General features: G+C 48.3%; 1 protein-coding gene across 1 annotated transcript in view; it reads left to right on the forward strand.

The window, feature by feature from the left end:
- Positions 1 to 18,741, forward strand: part of FAAP24 (FA core complex associated protein 24) — a 161,224-nt gene extending 142,483 nt beyond the window's left edge. The window contains exon 5 of the mRNA XM_085638795.1: positions 18,050 to 18,741. Coding sequence (XP_085494921.1) covers positions 18,050 to 18,298 — 249 coding nt within the window. The 3' untranslated portion in view covers positions 18,299 to 18,741. The remainder of the gene's footprint in view (positions 1 to 18,049) is intronic.
- Positions 18,742 to 20,094: the final 1,353 nt, after the last annotated feature.

The raw sequence follows: 20,094 nt of genomic DNA on the forward strand, positions 1-20,094 counted from the left end.
GGCAAACTGGATATGATCCTTAAAGAGATCAGAGACACTCGCTCGGCGTTGGAGGGCCAACTGGGAGTGATCTCCGTTGACCTGAATCTCCTGAAAGATGACCACAGGAAGCCGGCAGACAAGGTGCGGCACACTAACCAGACTGTGGAGCCATTGATATCCCAGGTGGCGACTCATACCGAACAGCTTACCCTCATGCGCCAGCAGTTCGATGCCCTGCAGGCACGGGCTGACGATACGGAAGGGCGTGCATGCCGCAACAACCTCCGGATCGTGGGATACCCGGAGGGCGTGGAGGGCCCGAACCCCACGACCCACATCGAAAATTGGCTGCGAGCGGTGGTGGCCCCTGCTGGTCTCTCCCCCCACTTTACTGTGGAGAGGGCACATCGCATGCCTGCGAGGCGACATCCTCTGGGAGCCAACCCCTGCCCTATTTTAGCACGTATCCTCAATTATAGGGACCGCGATCACCTGCTACAGGCTGCCCGAGACAGTGGTCCACTACTTGTGGACAACGCCACCGTCCTTATCTTCCTGGACTATACGCAGGCAGTCCAGCGAAAGCGCTTCTCCTTCATGGAGGTGAAGGCACGGATCCGAGCTGCGGGCCTCCCCTTTGCACTACTCTTCCCAGCCAAACTGAAGGTGGTCCATCAACAGTAGTCTATCTTCTTCGACTTGCCGGACAGTGCATGGGACTGGCTGGACACAAACTTCCCGGAGGTCCTCCCGGCTAGGCGGATGGATTCTTCACTGCCGCAATCGCAGCGACCCCCACGACGGCGGATAAAGACTATGCTAACGCAGAGCACGACCTCCAGCGTTCCTCCACAGCAACAAATCTGAGAGGGTCAACGTGAGGCACTGTGCTCGACCTCCTCCCTTCGCCCCACCCGGCCACCGATCAGCACTAGTCCGTCCTTAAGAAATTCCTCTGCTTCTGACACGGATGGAAGCGTGACACTATTCCCGTTGGATTCCACTCACCTAAGCAAAGACCCCTAGAATGCCTCCAGGACTGACATTCTGGCTTCCTCTCTTTACTGCGGGGGTTGATCTCTGGAGGCGGGCTCTGGGAGTGAACACCCCCTCACTGCTTGTCTGAGGCATCTCCTATGCATTTAGCTTCCCCAGTGTGCCATTAGTCCATATTGTACAATCCGGTTATGTATGTGTAGTTCCCCGGCCTGCCCTGTCTTGGGCACTTCCACGATATGTACACGCTACTGATAACTCAGTGTGAATTGAACCTTTTTCCCCACTAGGCGATTGCACTAGTTCTGGTTCTGCAGTTATGATTTGTTCACAGTTTGGTCAGACGTGGTTGGGGCGTTTGACCCTGTATTGGGTAACAAAGGTTTTGCTAACAAGTTTGCCACACGGTCTGGGAGGAAGGGGGATGGGGGTAGGGCCAGGGGGTGGGGGGAGCTCGGGGGGGGGTTGATTTTCTCCTGGTACGATGACTGTCCCAAGGTCGTATGTCCTCATCTCCTGGAATGTGAGGGGCTTGGGCTCCATTCAGAAATGCCACTGTGTAGTGGCCCAATTGCATCGCCGTAAGGCTCAAATAGTATGTTTTCAAGAAACTCACCTGGTCCATTCCGAGTCCCCGAAATTGCAAAAACTTTGGAGAGGTCAATTCTATGCCACTGCATACTCCGCCTTTTCTAGAGGGGCTGCAATATGGCTCCGGGCTGGAGTCCCCTTTTCTTTGTTAGAGAGCCGGATTGATGATCTGGGTAGATATGTGTTGTTGAGGGGCCTATTAGATGGCTCGCCCGTAGTGCTGGGCTCTCTGTATGCCCCTAATGTAGATCAGGCACAGTTCCTCTCCTGGGTCTCCTTAGCCTTGTCTGATTGGAGTGATTGTCCATGGTTGCTTGGTGGAGATTTGAATGCTGTCTTTGACGTTGAGCTAGATCGTTCTCATCCCCCATTGGCTGGTACTGCTGCGCAGACCCGTGCCGCGGCCTTCGGTCAGTGGGCACGGGGTTGGAACTTGCTGGATCTTTGGAGATCGCAACATCCGACTGCTAGGGAATACTCCTTTTATTCTTACCCCCATCACTTGCATACACGCCTGGATTACTTCTTGGGTTCGCCGGCTTTGTCCTCTGCTGTCTCCCACTGCACTTATTTGGGAAAAACCCTATCCGACCACAATCCTATCGAATTGTGCCTTCAGTGGCGCCGGTCCCCGGCGCCGATACCGACTTGAAGGATGCAACCCCTTCAATTAGAAGACCAGGTCTTCCGTGATACCTTACAAACGGCGATCACCACATACTTTGCTGTTAACGAAGGCACGGCCTCGACACGTTCCCTAGAATGGGAAGCCTTCAAGGTCTCTATACAAGGGGTGTCCCTGAGCTCCTTGGTGGGGGCCCGTAGGGAAGTGATCCGGGACCTAACGGACCTAGAGGCAGCGCTGCAGGATCATGAAGTGGCGGCCCAACGGGATGAGCAGGCCGAGGAATCCTTGCAGACGGCCAGAATTAAATATGCGGAAACTCTAGAGCGTCTTCGTTTTATTAGATTATAGGGCGTACACCCAGCACACGCACTCGGAGGCTGGCAGAGCGAGCACGTTATTAGCGCGGCTTATTGCCCCCCGACTTGTCCTACTCCCATCCTGGTAATTAATACCGCACAACATGGACAGGTTCAGACTCAATTGGGGATAAACCTGGCGTTTCGGGCCCATTACGAGACACTCTATGGGGCACGCCCAGCACCGGGCGCGGAGGATGTGACGGTTTCTGGCGCAGGCGAACTTACCAGTGCTGTCTGCAGCAGAGATTCAGGACTTAAAGGCGCCGATTACCCCGGCCGAGATCAGAGTAGCTATTAAGTCCTTAGCCCGTGGGAAGACCACTGGCTCCAACGGGCTACCCATAGAATTTTACTCCACTTTCTCACCTCTCTTAATCCCCAAACTACTTCAACTTTATATGACATCACTTGCAGAGGGGAGGTTGCCCCCTACCACTCGGGAGGCGATCGTCACATCCCTCTTAAAGCCGGATAAAGATCCCCTAGATATGTCATCCTATCGGCCTCTGTCGATCCTTAATACAGAATATAAAATTCTTAGTAAACTCCTTGCTAACCGCCTACTCCCACTTCTTTCGCGGTTGATCCATACAGACCAATGCGGCTTTGTCCCACGGCGGAGTACATTGCTGAATCTTCGGTGCTTTCACGCCCTCTTACATGCCTCCGGGCTCCGACCACCGAGGGCAGGGTGTCTATCCTTGGACATATCGCAGGCCTTCGACACTCTAAGTTGGTCTTATATGCTGGAAGTGTTGGCTACAATGGGCGTTCCCCCAGAACTATGTGCCTGGATTCAGTTGCTCTACACCGCCCCTACGGCCAGGGCGAAGACAGGTTCGATTATCTCCTCGGCCTACCCTATCTTTCGGGGTACACGTCAGGGTTGCCGATTATCGCCTATATTGTTTGTTTTAGCGCTTGAGCCCCTGGCCCAGAACCTTAGGCGGGTCATGGTCCCCCATGGCATTCAGATAGAGGGAGTCCTGCACTCAGTCTCGCTTTACGCAGACGACATGCTGCTGTACTTTCGTGATCTCCAGGCCGACATGAGGGAAGTGCCGGATATTTTTCTTCGCTTTGGGGAGGTTTCCGGGTTGCACCTCAATGCTTCCAAATCTATAGCCTATTCCTTCAGTGGCACGCTCACGGCTCTGGAGCTACATTTTGGGCCTTTGTCCTTCAGGGTGGCACCAGTCAGTTTTAAGTACTTGGGGATTAATATCTATCGGTCCGTGCTGGATGTCATAACAGGCAACCTGGTACGCACCATCTCTTCCATACGTTCCCAAATCACATTTTGGAATACATTGCCTCTTACCATCGCGGGACGGTTGGCGATATCTAAGATGGTGATGCTGCCTCGCCTGCTTTACCATTTTGTCAACATCCCGGTGGTCTATCCCGCTTGGATCTTTCGGGAGTTAGATACTCTGCTGATCTCGCTGATCTGGGGTCCAGGGAAGCATAGGGTGGCATTAGCTAAGCTGCAGATCCCGAGTGGCGACGGCGGTATGGGAGCGCCCGACTTCTTGGCCTATTGTATTGCTGGTCAGCTGCAGTGGATGGCCTATTGGCTGGCCGGGAAAAACCTGTTTGAAATAGGCTACACCCCGACCCAACTAGCGCGTGTTACCTTGCAGTCGTTGTTGTGCCCTGGTGCCCCTAAGCCGTCGGACCCTCCGGCCCTACTGACGATAGCGCTTCATTATTGGACAAGGGCATGTAAGTATGCTAAAATCCAACATACATATTCCCCCAATATACCGCTGTGTGGCCTCCCCACAAGGCAGGGAATCCTGAATGCCGGCCGATTACGGAATTGGGCGCAACAGGGGGTAGAGACAATAGGAGCCTTATTTCAGGAAGGCAGTTTGATGCCCCACGTGGACTATGTGCGGGTGAACGCGGTACACGATACCCAGTTTCTACTACATGCGGCGATCTTCCGGTATGTTCGGGCACAGTGGCAGGCGACACCTGTAGAACCTTCAACATTTCACCTCTTGCGCTCCCTCCATATAATGGGCCATGGACGTTTCCTGGTTCGTTGGCTTTACCGTGGCCTCTGAAAACACACACAGATTTCCTTGGCTCCTCTCCGGTTGCGGTGGGAGGCAGACTTGTCCCGGGCATTCAGTGATAGAGTGTGGGCCTATATACTGGAATACCCTAAGAAAGTGTCCCGCAATTTTAGGTTGAAGACTATTCAATTGTTTGTCCTCCACAGGGCTTACCTTACACCCCATATACTAAGTAAGATGTACAACACGGCGGTATCGGCCTGTCCTTGTTGCCCGGCACCAGATGCCGACCTGCTGCACATGCTGTGGCACTGTCCGGTGCGGCGGGGACACTGGGGTAGGATAACGCAAGTTTTACTTACAATCACCGAACGCCCCTCCTGGGACACAGCAGAGGCTTGTTTGTTAGAGCTTTTACCGCTCCCCCTTAAAGCGAAACTATTGCGTCGTTTTGCCAATCTGACTTTAATGCTAGCAAAGCGCCTGATAACACAGCGTTGGAAGTCACGTGCCCCACTGCGTGTAGAGGCCTGGGGAGAGGAGGAATTGCGCTGGGCGGTGGCGGAGCGTGAGGCCTTGCACCGTGAGGAGAGTCGGGGACTGTGCAAGCGTCCTATCTCCCTTGAATGGGCACACTTGACTGAACTGTTTAAAAGTGAGATGGGGGAGAAGGCTGCAGGGTCCCATCCCCAGAGTTCCCTGTAAGTGCCGTGGTACCTGGCAGTGGATAACATTGGTGTTTGATGGAACCTGTCCCCTGGTAACGAGAGATGAAGTATCCCAAAGGATGGAAGCCACTTCCCGGTGAGCGGTGGTTTACTCCTCCCCTCCTTATTCCACTTATTCTCCTTCATCTAGTCCTCCCCTCTTGCTGCACTGTCCTGCCTCCTCCCTTCCCCTGCCGCACGCCTAGGGTGTGGTCTTTTTCCCCTCTCCCTTTTTTTTTTTATTACCCCCCCGGGGAATGCCCTGCGGCCCTCAGACCGAATTTTTGTGGCATGGGTTGGTTATGGTGGGTGGGTTCTGGGTGGGATGGGGAGTTGGGAGGATATCGGGGGGGGCATTGCTCCCCGTGGGCAGTGTCTTGAAGGATGGTTACTTAGTGCATAGCAATGTGCGTGATTGGCGGACTTTCAGGCCGACCTGTTACATGTTAAGAATGTACGGACAACTGTGCTACTCCACTTACAGGTTGGCGCAAGATGCTTGCGATGTCTCCACTGCCATGTATGTACTTAATGTGATCAATGCAACATGTAATTCATTGCTCCTTCTCATGGGAAAATTTAATAAAGTTTGCTAAAAAAAAAACAAAAAAAAACCTGTTGCATGGCTAAGCACTTATAAGGTCCCAAAGGCGAGACCTATTGGCTATGCCACTGCTTGTTTGTACAGCAGAGTGGTCCAGCAGCAAACTGCTGCTGTTGGGCCTTTAACATTTTTGTTTTGTTTTATTAAATGAGATATGGAGGTGGGTGACAGAAAGTGTTGGGTAGGGTAGTGGAGAGAGCGGAGACTGGATTGGTATTCCCACTGTATACTGTTTTTGCTAGGATGCCAACTGTTGGTGTTTTGTGGGAGCAGATAGGATTTCCAGATGGTGCTCAGCGGGAGTGCTGGCTCCACATTTGTGGCTGCTGCTGACGCGAGCCAGGCAGAACTAAAGAAAGGTGCGCTGCCAGTATTATTAAAGTTAAAGCGGTGTTGTAAGCGGCATCTTGTGAACCAAGCCACACAGAACAAAAGCAAGGTGCGTGGCGATAATAAAGTTAAAGCACAGCATTGCGTGCTGCCAAACATTCCGTTTTATTTAAATAAAGGTTGAGTTGGGCGCGCCGCACAAATGAGACCAAAAGCCCTGCCGTCATGTTAAAGATGAAGCACGGTGTCCCGCGATGTTCAAATAAAACAGATTGGATTTTGGTTTAATCCAGGCACTCTTACTGAGCAGTACACGCTAAGGAGGAAGCGTGCAGCTGTCGTCAGATACCGGTTGTTGCTATTGGGTTGAAGTGGATAAGATTTCCGGCTGGTGCTTATCGGGAGTTCTGGCTCCACGTTTGTGGCTGCTGCTATAAGGGGCATCTTCTGACGAGCGCTGTGCAGAACCAAAGAAAGGTGAGTGGACGCCGTTATTAAAGATTGAGTGCGCCATGGCGCGCTGCCAAATATTAAACATAGATTGTTTTAATCCAGGCACTCTCACTAAGCAGCGTATGCTAAGGAGGAAGTGTGTAGCAGTCGTCCTGCTGCTATAAGCGGCATCTCCTGACGCGAGCTGTGCAGAATCAAAGGCGTTGCCACTATTATTGAAGTTAAAGCAGTGCTGTAAGTCGCATCCCTTGACGTGACACATGCAGAACAAAAAGGCGCACGGCTCCCATTATTAAAGTGGAAGCATGTCAAGGCCTACTGCTAAAAAAAAACAAGCATTGGCCGCGCGGCAGTAAAAGTAACGCCGCGCGGCCGTGAATGCGAAAGTCATCACAATTGCGATCACTCTGAAAGTGATCCCGATGACGTGTTAAAGCACACTAGGGATGCGCACGCAGCAGCTTGCGTGCTTGTGCGCGTGACAGTAAGCTGGTGGCCGCTTTGGTAGCACTTTCAAAAGCAGCTACTAAATGTCTCGGCCAGATCAGCGCATGCGCTGGATCAGGCGAGACCTAAACAACAGCAAAAAGCATGAAAAGAGAGACAGAGGGCAGGACAGAAGCAGAGTAGTGACGCTCTACCACTAGACCACCAGGGGTGAGGCGCAGGTGGGAGCCTGCGGGTGGAGGAGGACCTCAAACTCCTAACCAGAGGGTCAGCAGCAGCAACGGGGGAAGCAGCTACCAGACTGAGCTGTACAGGGACGCGAGCAGTCCACTAATAAGGTCAATGTACTGCAGCTTTGTCACGCAGTGGCCGGCATTAAGTAGTGTGCGGTAGAGGGCTGGACAGCTAGGAGGTGGGAAATGCAGGGAAGCGGGAAAGAGTCACTGGAGTGGGCCATGGCCGTGGGGAAACGCAGGGGGCATGGGCAGCGAAGCAAAGAGCAAAGGAGAAAAGAAAACTGCAAAAAGGGACAGAAACAGAATCGGAAAAGGCAGCAGAATCAAAAAGGCAGAAAAACGCAGAAAGAGAGAGGCCAAGGGCAACCCAGCTACTGAGCAGTGATGCTCTACCACTAGACCACCAGGGATGAGGCACAGGTGGAAGCCTACAGGTGGAGGAGGGCCTCTAACCCCTGACCAGAGGGTCAGCAGCTGCTACAGGGGCAACAGCTAGCAGGCGGAGCTGTGCAGTGAAGGGAGCAGTCCACTAATAAGGCCAGTGTACTGTACCTTCACCACGCACCGGTCGCCATTAGGCAGTGTGCTGGCGGGGCTAGACATCTGGGATACGGGAAACACGGGGAGCGGGAAAGAGTCACTGGAAGGGGGCGGGCAGCTGAGATCCCAGCGGCAAAGGTGGGGAAGCATAAGAGCCAAGGAGATAAGATAAGAAAAGTGCAAAAAGAGATAGAAAAGAATCAGAAAAGGCAGCAGAATCAAAAAGGCAGCAAAAAGCAGAAACAAGCATTTGCCTTTGGGACCTTATATGTATTTAGCAATGCAGCACATTAGCCGTGGTGCTGAAACATCTACTGTTCTTTAAAATGGAGGAAAAGTAAGCACCAAACGGCGTGACATGCCAGGTATGGGAACACATGGAGAGAAATATTGCCTTTCAGCGGGAAATGGTATAGTCCAAAGCTCTGTTTTTAGTATAAAATTAGGGTCTGCGGTGGTCATATGACTGAAAAAACAAGATTTGAAAAAAATATTATTGTCTATGGGTGCTTGTGGAAGACAATTTCTATGGATTTGAATCTAGAGAATGCTAAAGTGATTCTGGTATTTTACCGACCTCTTCTGCTGGTCGTTTTCTATCCAGGAGGTTATATAGAGGCAGTTGCGCGAAAAAAAGGAAAGCCCCTAAGCAGAAAGCTATACAGGTATTTTACTGACCTCTAATGGTCGTTTTCTATCAAGACAGTTAAATAGAGGCAGTTGAACAGCAAAAAAGTCCCTAAGCGGAAGCAGACAAGTCCTAGGGCTGATCTCCAGAGCCCACAAAGTACATACATATGTAAGTATATACTACAGTATATAGAAGAGGTCTCAAATGTTCGACCTAAAAAGCAGAAAGAGAGAGACAGAGAGCAGCCCAGCAACAGAGCACTGATGCTCTACCACTGGACCACCAGGGTTGAGGCACAGGTGGGAGCCTACAAGTGGAGGAGGGCCTCAAACTCTTGCCCAGAGGGTCGGCAACCACAACGGGGACACCAGCTACCAGGCGGAGCTGTTCAGGGAAGGGAGCAGTCCACTAAAAAGGTCAGTGGACTGCACCTTCGCCGCGCAGATGCCAGCATTAAGTAGTGTGTGGGAGAGGGTGGGACAGCTGGGAGACGGGAAGCGCAGGGAGTGGAATTGAGTCACTGGAGGAGGGCAAGGCCGTGGGGGATCGCAAGGGTGGCGAAGCAAAGAGCAAAGAAGACAAAAAAGTACAAAAAGGGACAGAAAAAGAATCAGAAAAAGCAACAGAATCAAAAAGGCAGAAAAAAGCTGAACGAGAGAGACCGAGGGCAGCCCAGCAACTGGCAGTGACGATCTACCGCTAAACCACCAGGGATGAGGCGCAGGCGGGAGCCTGCGTGTGGAGGAGGGCCTCAAACTCCTGACCAGAGGGTCAGCAGCAGCAACGGGGGCAGCAGCTACCAGGCGGAGCTGTGCAGGAAAGGGAGCAGGCCATTAATAAGGTCAGTGGACTGTACCTTCACCGCTCACCGGCTGCCATTAAGCAGTGTGCGGGGGGGGGGGGGCTGGACAGCTGGGAGATGGGAAACGCAGGAAGCGTGAATGAGCCACTGGAGGGAAACTGGGTAGCAGAGATCACAAGGCCAGGGAAGCAAAGGAGCCAAGGAGATAAGAAAAGTACAAAATGGGACAGAAAAAGAATCAGAAAAGGCAGCAGAAGACAGACAGAGGGCAACCCTGCAACAGAGCAGTGACGCTCTACCACTAGACCACCAGGGATGCGGGGCAGGCAGGAGCCATTGGTTGGTGGAGGAGTGCCTAGAACTCCTGACTAGAGGGTCAGCAGCAGCAATGGGGGCAGTAACTACCGGGCCGAGCTGTGCAGGGAAGGGAGCAGTCAACTAAAAATGTCAGTGTACTGCACCTTCACTTTGCAGCGGCCGCCATGAAGAATGTTGCGGGAGGGGGCTGGACAGCTGGGAGGCGGGATACGTTGGGAGCTGGAAAGAGTCACTGGAGTGGGGTGGGTCGTGTGGGATCGCATCGGCAGGGGTAAGGGCAGCAAAGCAAAGAGCAAAGGAGAAAGAAAAGTGCAAAAAGGGACAGAACAAAAATCAGAAAAGGCAGCAGAATCAAAAAGACCGTAAAAAGCAGAAAGAGAGAAACAGAGGGCAGCCCAGCAACAGAGCAGTGATGCTCTACCACTAGACCATCATGGATGAGACGAAGGCAGGATCCTGCGGGTGGAGGATGGCCTCGACCAGAGGGTCAGTAGCAGCAACTGGGGCAGCAGGGACCAGGTAGAGCTGTGCAGGGAAGGGAGCAATCCACTAATAAAGTTAGTGGACTGCACCTTCACCATGCAGCGGGCACTATTAAGTAGTTTGCATGTGGCTGGACAGCTTTAGGGATGGGAAATGTGGGGAGCTGGAAAGAGTCACTGGAGGGGGCAGGCTGCGGGGATTGCAGGGGCAAGGCCGGCAAAGCAAAGAGCAAAGGAGAAAAGAAAAGTACAAAAGTGCAAAAAGGGACAAAAACAGAATCAGAAAAGGCAGCAGAATCAAAAACAGCAGCAAAAAGCATAAAAAGAGAGACAGAGGGCAGTACAGAAGCAGAGCAGTGACGCTCTACCACTAGACCACCAGGGTTGAGGCGCAGGTGGGAGCCTGCGGGTGGAGGAGGGCCTTGAACTCCTGACCAGAGAGTCAGCACAGCAACGGGGCCAGCAGCTACCAGGCAGAGATGTGCAGGGAAGGGAGCAGTCCACTAACAAACCGCTTGTGCAGCTGTTGCGTCACTTTTAATGTGGGAAAAAGTGACATACAGGTGGCGCAAGGGCTTGTAAATAAGCCCCTAGGAGTGGGAAAGTCTTAGCAGTGAAGAAGTTAGTCTGCATTGTGCTTGAAGCAAAGCTGGTCCCCTAGCATTTACAAATTCACAAAGTGCTCAGCTGCACAATGAATACAGGTGCCTTGGAGCACATTGGGCTGGCAGGTAGTTGCAAGGTCTATAGGGCTGGAAAAGTGACTCTGTCGGCTAGTTAAGATTTTCCCACAAGAGCCAATAAAGAGGTCTCATGGTCTATGGTGGCTGACACAGAGGCTTTCTGAGCACAGCCAGAGAACAATGAGGGGCAGCTGAGGTTTGGTGAGGGCTGAGCTAGGAATGTGCGGGCCAACTAAGTATTTTTCAGGGTTAGGGAAAGATTTCTCACTCCAGCCAAATGTACATTTGTCCATCTGAAGACAAGCAGAGGGTACAAAATGATTGATTGAGCACGTTGAAGGGGGTCTACAGGAAGTCGAATGGCAAGTATAAGAGGTAAGAGAGAATGTGCCTGGTAAATTAGTAGATCTGAATTCTAATAGGGTGAGACTAATGGTGAGACCAGGGTTATTGAAAGCTACTCCCAGCTCAGCATTTTTAATGGTTGACTGTTGGTCCCTGGGGATTGTTCAATGGTTGATTCAGGGGACTCAGTAGTGGCACATGATGGGTGACGACTAACTAGTGGTTTTTGTTATCTTAAAGTTGCCTGAGGATTTATGAGGGCTAGATAGGGGTTTGGGAGAGCTAGTTGACGTTTTGAAAGGCCATCTAAGAGCCCCTGAGAGGCATGCGACCTGTGATGGAAAGTTGTGGACTGTCTTAACAACCAGCTGAGGGCTAGTGAGTGCAGGCTGAAGGACTGAAAGTGAGTAGTAGGCACATTCTAAGGGGCTGAATGGCCTGCAGTCTGTGTGGAATGTCAGAGGAGCTTTGGAGGAAGGCAGAGGCACCAGCAGGAGGCTCCTGATCATACACTGAGGAGACTTCGTCCTACAGCGCCCTTCAGTGCACACTCTTGAGTCAGGCGAACTTCAGAGCTGACCCCTCTCTCTGCCATACAGTTTCAGAGCGAGAAGACCCCATGGAGAAAATCTCACCCTCATAACTCGCATGAATACATTGCTGTGGTTAGGAACCCCTCACAGTAGGTCCTGCCCTAAAGAGTGGCTTTCTTCTAGATGAGCTAAACCTATTCTGTTTGAAGGTACTCTGCTAGTACTGTTGTCCATGCTGTATATCTTTGTGGTGTAGCGTAGGGTATGGCGGTGTGACTCGCGGCTTGCCTCCCTCTCTTGTTGTCCCGAGTCACACCGCGTGATTCATGTTGTTTGAAATTAAAGTTGTAATTGTTTGGCCTGTGTGAAATAAAGCTCTTCTACTCACCTTTCTGGATCTGGAATCTCATTGCACTGTTTAGTGGGTATAACATATTTGCATTGCTGTTATCTCTGCTGTTTGTTTTGTGTTAGAGAGAATGCTTGCCTTGCTGCTGCCCATACGCTACCTGTTCTTTGTGTGTTATGGAAGCTTGCACTGCTCCTTCTTATGCTATACATTAGCAATGTGTGAGAGGGAATCTTGCAGTGCAGTTGCTGCTTTGCCTGTACATTTTTATGCAGGCAGATGTGGGTTAATACATAACTGAATATCTGGTTTGTTGAGTTACTTTTGATTTTAACTCTCATACCCATACCCTTAAACATGCCAAGCCAGCACTAATTTATGCCCACCACTAAACAGATCAGCAGGTTACATCACCTGTGTGGGCCAGGGCAAGATTACTTTCAACACTCAGGTTTTGTTCGCATACAGAGTTTTCACTGAATTAACCTCCTTACCTGACGTGTCTTCTCCGGAGCATTACCAGGGCGCAGTATATTCAGAGCCTTGGTTTGACATTCCACAGAGGTCTTCTGGTGCAAAGAAGTGTCTAACAGAAGAGTGGTTTGAGTAATGCCACGTACACCACGCTGCACATACCAATTAACTGTATATGCGATGGCACGGCTTGCAGAGGCCTATTTCGGGGCACAATCCCTACCCAGCACAAGACAATCCAACGAACAAGTCAATGCCGGTGGGCTTTTGTGCACACTTCTCACTGTGCTATAATCCATTTATGCCTTCTTGTTCACTAAGTGAATGCGACAAGTAACTTTGCAGGAAAAAATAACACAATTTACTTGTCTTGCATGTCATGATTTTGTTGCACAAAATTCTGTTTGGTGTGCTCCTTCGTCTCCGTTTGCCCTTTCGGTTTTGGAACTGTGGCACATGTAAGCTTAGAGTTGCTTCCCAGTTCTAAACAGTAGAAATAGCTTCGCGCTCCCCCAAGTCAACCCCAGCAGTACGATTTGGAAGTCTCTCTTTCTGCCCTCGATCATGTATTCAAAAAGCAGACCACAGCTATTTCCTGGTTTTGTGGTCTCTTGTTAGCGCTGTAAAACATTGGTCAATCTGTTTAGAAGCCTTTTGTCTCATAAAATTTGTACAACATCAATGGCCATCACTGTAAACCTAAAGTATAACAGAACTCCAGACAGAAGAAATACAGGCACAAGACGAGATGCAAAAGGTGTTCAATAAAACTCGAATCCACAAGAGGCCTCGTGCTCTTCGTTAATTGCAGAACACTTATCCTCTGACGTTCAGATTGTCAGTGCAGTTGATAAGGTCAGAATTGCAAAACTTGGCTCCGTAACGTGCAGCTTACAATGTTTCAACAGGCGAGGAAAATGTGGGCTAAGAATGACGCAAGTCAAGATGATCACGAGTGAAATGCAAGCAACCACATTAAATCACTTCAGCAGTGAAAACTGAAGGAAAACAAAAACAAGGGCAGTGCGGCCGCGAAAGTGATCGCGAGCGCGATCAAACATCAAAGCGGCCGTGAAAGTAATGGGGGTCAAGAGTGGCGCACGCGCCCGTGTACATGCACTGTACCTCTAGGCTGGCCTGGTAGCACTTTTTGGAGCCCTCTCAAAAAGTCTTGCCAGACCAGCGCATGCGCTGAGTCAGGCGAGACCTAAAAAAGGGGCAACACTGGCCTATATGTGCTGTGGCAACATCGGCATCCCCAAACACCTCCACCAAACATTACTGCGTGGATATACAGATGTTTAAGGAAGCTCAAGTGGGACAAAGGGTACTTCAACACCTGTTCGCAAAAATCTTCATCTTACCACAACCACCCCAAGGAGGGGGAAACCGCTACATTAATAAACATCTGTCTGCTTTCATCGAATCCTCTCACTTAATAGATGTCTCCCAGTCGGGCTTCCGGGCCAAACACATTACCAAAACAGCTCTAGTAGGGGTAACTGATAACATCAGGATGGCACTAGACAATGGTCAGGCAGCACTTTTGGTGCTGCTTGACCTTTCAGCAGCATTTGACACCATTTCACATCAGATCCTGCTGGAGAGACTACAAGACATAGGGGTTCAGGGACTTGCTTTGAAATGGATGACTGACTTTCTAACTGATAGAACCCAGACTGTCACCCTGGGCCCCTTCGGATCTGCCCCTCCTAATGTTACCAAGGGGGTCCCCCAGGGCTCGTGTTTGAGCCCCACCCTTTTTAACATTTATGTGACTCCCCTGGCTAAACTCATGAGGAATTTAGGGTTTAATCCCATATCATATGCAGATGATACCCAGCTCCTCCTCACCAGTCCAGACCAGACATACAACTCCTCTTCTCCGAGGGCATGATGGCTATCGCTTCCTGGATGCGAAATAATTTCCTCCAATTAAACACAGAAGAATCTGAAATCGTGCTGTTTGGAGGAGCTGCCATGTGCTGGTCGCCCAGCTGGTGGAGTTGGGTAGCCCCGTCGCCCAAGGAAGTGGTCAAGAACCTAGGTATCAGAATCGATAAGAAGCTCACTCTAGACGCTCATGCCAACACCACTGCTGGCACCTGCTATTATATTCTAGGTCTACTTAGAAGAATTTTTCCCCTGCTACCCCCTGCCACTAAAAAAACGCTGATGCAAGCCCTGATACTAAGTAGACTAGACTATTGTAACGCTTTGCTTCTATCGGCCAATGAATCCTCCCTTAACAAGCTACAAGTTGTGCAGAACACAGCGCCCCTCCTAGAACCCCCTCTATTCCTCTTCTCAAAAAACTCCACTGGCTCCCTGTGAGAAAGCATATGAAATTCAAGATAGGCTGCACTGTCTTCAAGGCCTTAAACGACCAAGGCCCTTCCTATCTTTCTAGCAAGCTAACTTGGTACACCCCCTCACGATCTCTTAGATCAGGTTCTAAAATCCTACTTTGCACCCCCAGAATTAAAAAGGCGCGCAGTGGTGGCAAAGCTTTCACTCACCTTGCCCCTGCTTTTTGGAATGAACTGCCTCTCCAACTTCGCTACTGTTCGACCTTCTCGCAGTTCAGGAAACTTCTTAAAACTCACCACTTCTAAACCTCTGTTCTGACTGTTCAGGATTACCGTCCAAGCGCACAGATACCCCCTTGGGGTGATTCAGCGCTATATAAACCAATAAACTTCAAACTATATAATCTAATGCACAGCATGCAAATCCAGAAAAGGATTCATGCTGCAAAACGAAATGGTTACTTACCAGTAGGAGTAGTTTTGCAGCTTAAAGGGTTTTCTGGATTCACATGCGACCCACCCACCTCTCCTCAGAGGAGGAATGCACACAGGTGCTCAGTCTCCATATCCCTGCCTGGGGGACAATTTTGCTGATTTTCGGTTTCACCATAGTGAAGTCTCACTGTATGATTAGTTGAGTGTGCACCTCTGTCCCAGACCGTGAATATACTATATCACAGGGTAAAGTGGAGCATACAGTAAAGAATAATGGGCTGCTTGTAGGCCCATGACAATCCTTCTATTTTTGCTCAAAGTTATGGGCGAGTCAATTATGGAAGTTCCAAGGAGGTCTGATCCCATGGGGGAAAGTATCAAATTTTGCTAGGTAGGGTTTCGTTAGCGCCGCATAGTGATGCACTGACAGCATGGCGTTAGCAGGCCCATTACTATTTGTGAATGCCTGCCCGGCCCCTGGTAATGTAACAAGATTAACTAGCCTAAGGGCAGTCGTATTAGAGGATTGTGGGTTAATTGGAATTGGTGGCATGTCTGCGACTGGTCCAGGATATGGCAATCTACAGCCGGAGATTTCAAGGGCACCCCTGACACATATATTCATCTGGGCTGGCCAGTCCTGGCCCGGTATCTCACGTGGCATGAGGACCAGGCGACGTCTTTCTCTACTGCCTCCTGGGATCCAGGGCAAGGCGAGAGTGGGGAGGGATGGGATGGTATGTATTACCAATTGGTCACCCTGAGGCGTACGGCTATTGAAAACGCTGCATGAGCATAGGTTGTCACTCAGGATGACGTGACCCGTCTAACCAAACCGCAGCATAACTTAAAGTAACGGCTTAATACCATGGTCAATACTCATAAGTCCCATACCAAACAGTGCCGATGATGTAGTGTGCCACTCTTAGATACTTGATTTAATCGAGTTTATGACTGCAACTAATGCCAAGAAGTCCCAAAATTCGAAGATATAAGTGCTATACCATAGTTTTTGGCAGCATTTGCAGGAAGCCATACTAGGACTCTAAGTACTTGACATCTACAAGTGTGCTGACAACATTGTACAGGAATTGGAAAAATCCTCCTATTGAAGACCCTTCGAATACATAACACAGGGAATTCTGACAAAAGATTCAGACAGGAGAAAGCGGCTATACTTCCAATAGCCATTCTTAATACAGTAATAGTCAAAGTTGAGACGGTCCCCTTATGAAGGCACCCCAGCCGAAACATGCATATTTCCTACAAACCGCCAGCCTTCTCATTTCCTACAATCATATTGGATCGCCCTGCTTGTTTATGCTGTGGAATGTAACAAATCATCAGAATACTTAGGAATGTTAATTGAATTATTTTTTATGGATACACAATTGTAATGCAATGACTTTCTTGTATTGATGGTTTTAACTATTTATCACAAGACAATAATAATTTTCTGATAAGATATAAAAAAGAAAGAAAAGATTTGTTTAGTAAATAAATCACCATGGTCATGTTTTATATTTGGAAATAATGCAAATTGTTTTGTGGAAAAATATTGTTGTGCTACCCTGACACACTTCCTTTATTTTGTATACTTGCTTTAGTCCCTTCCCCCTTCAATGTCTCCCTGCACCATCCGAAGTCCAATCACCGTTGAGCATGATCACTTAATTGTAGGTGGTGCCGCCCACAACTTTAGTCCGAGGCACGTCCAGGCCTCTCTGCCGGTAATCCATCGGTTGGTGCAGCACCATTTTCCATTCCAGGAGACAGCCACAGGTAGTCCATCAGTCCGGGGGAAGAAACTGTCCCAAAGCAGCTTCTGGAACGGATTAGGATTCCGCACATCATCACTGATTTAGGAGCGATTCAGCTGAATTTACTACAGTGCGAGACTCTTGGTCGCCATCTCAGCTATGCCCCTTGTTTTACTGCTTAACTTAGTTATTTTGACGTTTCTCTTGACAGTGCTCCTTCTCATATTTTATTTTTGTACAAGGTGTACTTTGGATGGATACTTATGTCTTACCTACGGACGTGTTCCCAAGTATATGTAGAAAGTAGTCAAAGTACAAAAAGCAGAATAAGTGGCAGATAGCATAAATATTATACAAGCCAGTCGAGCTGTATATTGTAGTAGGTCATCATTATCTTTTGAGGAAACTTCAGCCAATATCTAAATGAGTCATAATCCCCATTGTGGTGGTTAGGGTGAAAAACAGCCTACCAATGATATTAGTAGCTTCAGATATCGCCATTGATACCCATTGATGGGTATCCAAATTTCACTCTGGAATATTAATTTTGTCCACCTGTTTAATCACCCAATGTGAACACCGAGATTGAGCGTAAGAATAAGGGCTAAAAGAATGTGTTAATCATTAGCTTTCTCATCCTCCTCCCAACCCCGTGTTTCCACCGCGGCATAGCTTACCTTCCCTTGTCTGTCCTTTCAAAATTGTGAGTATAGTTAAATTAGCATCAATGGTATCTAGCAACGTACACAGTATCAGCTATTTACTTCATTTCCACTAAGCTGTAGCTTATATATTCATTGAAAAAGGCAGAATTCATTGCATCTTAATAGAAGTTATGCACATGAACATGTTTATAACTTTTACAGGCGAGCAAAGATGATACTCTGTTTACTTCAATCAAACACTGGTTGCATATCGTTCTGGATTGTATTAGTTGAGAATAATGGAAATTTGATTGTGTTTGTAGTATGGCTGCAGTTAATAAGGTTAACCAAAATGTTGTGGGATAAATTAATTTATTTTCATTCCAGGTCCACAGCCAGAGTAAAGAACAGCAGAGTAATCCTTTTCTTCGTAAAAAGCGATCACACCTTGCAGAGCCTTCAATTCTTAATACCATTCAGCAGATTCCAGGAGTTGGAAAAGTTAAAGCTTTACTTCTTCTCCAGTATTTTCCGAGCATCCACCAACTTTCAAAGGCCTCAGTCCAGCAACTTGAAGAGGTTGTTGGAAGGGGAATCGCACAACAAGTGCATACGTTCTTCACCCAACAAAGATGACAAAAGTTTGAGAATTTATCATATGTATATAGTGCTATATATATTTATATCCAGTCAGGTTCTTCTGTTAGATTTGGTTGGTGATGGACATGGGGACATGAGCCGGCGAAGTGACTGGAGTCCGCTGTCTCACCTGCTCCCAGGCTGGCTCTGAGCACAGCATGGCCATTACTGGTCTCCAGCGTGGTGTGGGAATTACTACCCATTTTAAGTTGTCATGACGTTTCTTCAACCAGTTGACTCCAAAGCCCTTGTGTGTTTACGCTCATCTTCAAGTTCAAATATTGACTTCTTGAGGCACATGGGGATTCAGTCGGCAGTGATCAATACAGATGGTTCACTGATCAGTTGTACAAAGATTAAACTCTGTGTTGTTAGACTCATTAGGATGGTTTGCAAAGTTGCAAAAATAAATTTTTAATAAATAAAAAACGTTGCAAGCATGCTTTGGTGTTTATTACAATCTTACTATTTCCTGTTATCCCAAGTTGACCATTAAGAATACTTTTGTAAAGTCGAGAAAATATTAATACACATGGCTAAAAAAAATCAATATCGCAATAACTGTTAACGTTTCCTACCTAGACACCTGTGCAGGGTAACAAACATCTTTCGTCTTAACTGAGGAATAGTTGGTCAACATTTCTTTCAAATATTACAGCGTTTTAAAGAATACATTGACGGGTACATTAACAATATGGATTGCAAGGGTATGCAAAGTGTGGTAACCTTTTATTTAACATCTTTAGAAAAATGTTTATTATTTTGTAATTATGATTTAGAAACGATACATTCAATTGAATGAACAGCACTATCCTATAGTCGTAATGTATATTTTTAATGTGAGTTAATTGGATTCAGCCTGTTTGGATAACAACAGTAATAATGAATCCGTGCTAGTTCGCTTCTGTTATAGCTCCACTTTTGGTTTGGTTTTTGGACACATGATTGGGATTTACCATTACTCCAGTTGAATATTGTCTTTTGGATCACTTACAACTTTGGACCCAGATGATTAATCTACATGAAACGTTTCAAAAGGCATACAGGCCCACAAATTTGACTTTAGAAAGTTGAAAGCAAATTGGTCACTGTGAGGAAAAAGTTGTAGAGAGCCGACGGTTGCATTTCCCATTTACTCTTAACCAGAGTTTTTCGTCAAGCATAGGGAAAGAATGCTGGATTTCTTTTTTTTCATCGCCAGATTTGATGTGAAGATGGAATTTGGGGCAATAGTCTCTTACTTTGTTTGATTGTAAATCTGCCTAGTTACTTTTAATAAATTCCGAAAAATAAAAAGCTCAAAAATGTATTTATTGGCGGTTTGGTTGGAAGTTCAAGCTTTTATTGTGAACCACTGACATTTGTCAGTTAATGTGTGCTATGCAAACAAAACTCCCCCCAGTGCATTCCTTATGACTTATGAGAGATCACAGACCACAGATCTCGTTATGTATTGCCATCATCACTTATTCGCTCTGCACCCCAGAGTTCACCAGGCTCGGCATTTGGCTGTGTCGAGAAGGGACTACGCTGAGTACAATTTTCCTCTGAATTTACATAGTGTAGCTGTTGGATGTGCTCAGCAGGCAGGTGGGATGGGCGAGAGCTTGCACCCAAGCAAACATTATTCTGGGCAAGGACATACACGTTATCCACCACGCTCAATGCCGGAACGTGTGTTGTGACCCCAGTTTAAGAGGCTATTTGGCATAACCTGATGCAGAATCCACCATGCACTGCATGTATTGTCCAGTGCACTACGATCTCAAATGTTGGTTAAGCAGTCTGGCAAA

Source organism: Triturus cristatus, chromosome 12 (genome assembly GCF_964204655.1).
Source record: "Triturus cristatus chromosome 12, aTriCri1.1, whole genome shotgun sequence".
NCBI lineage: Eukaryota > Metazoa > Chordata > Amphibia > Caudata > Salamandridae > Triturus > Triturus cristatus.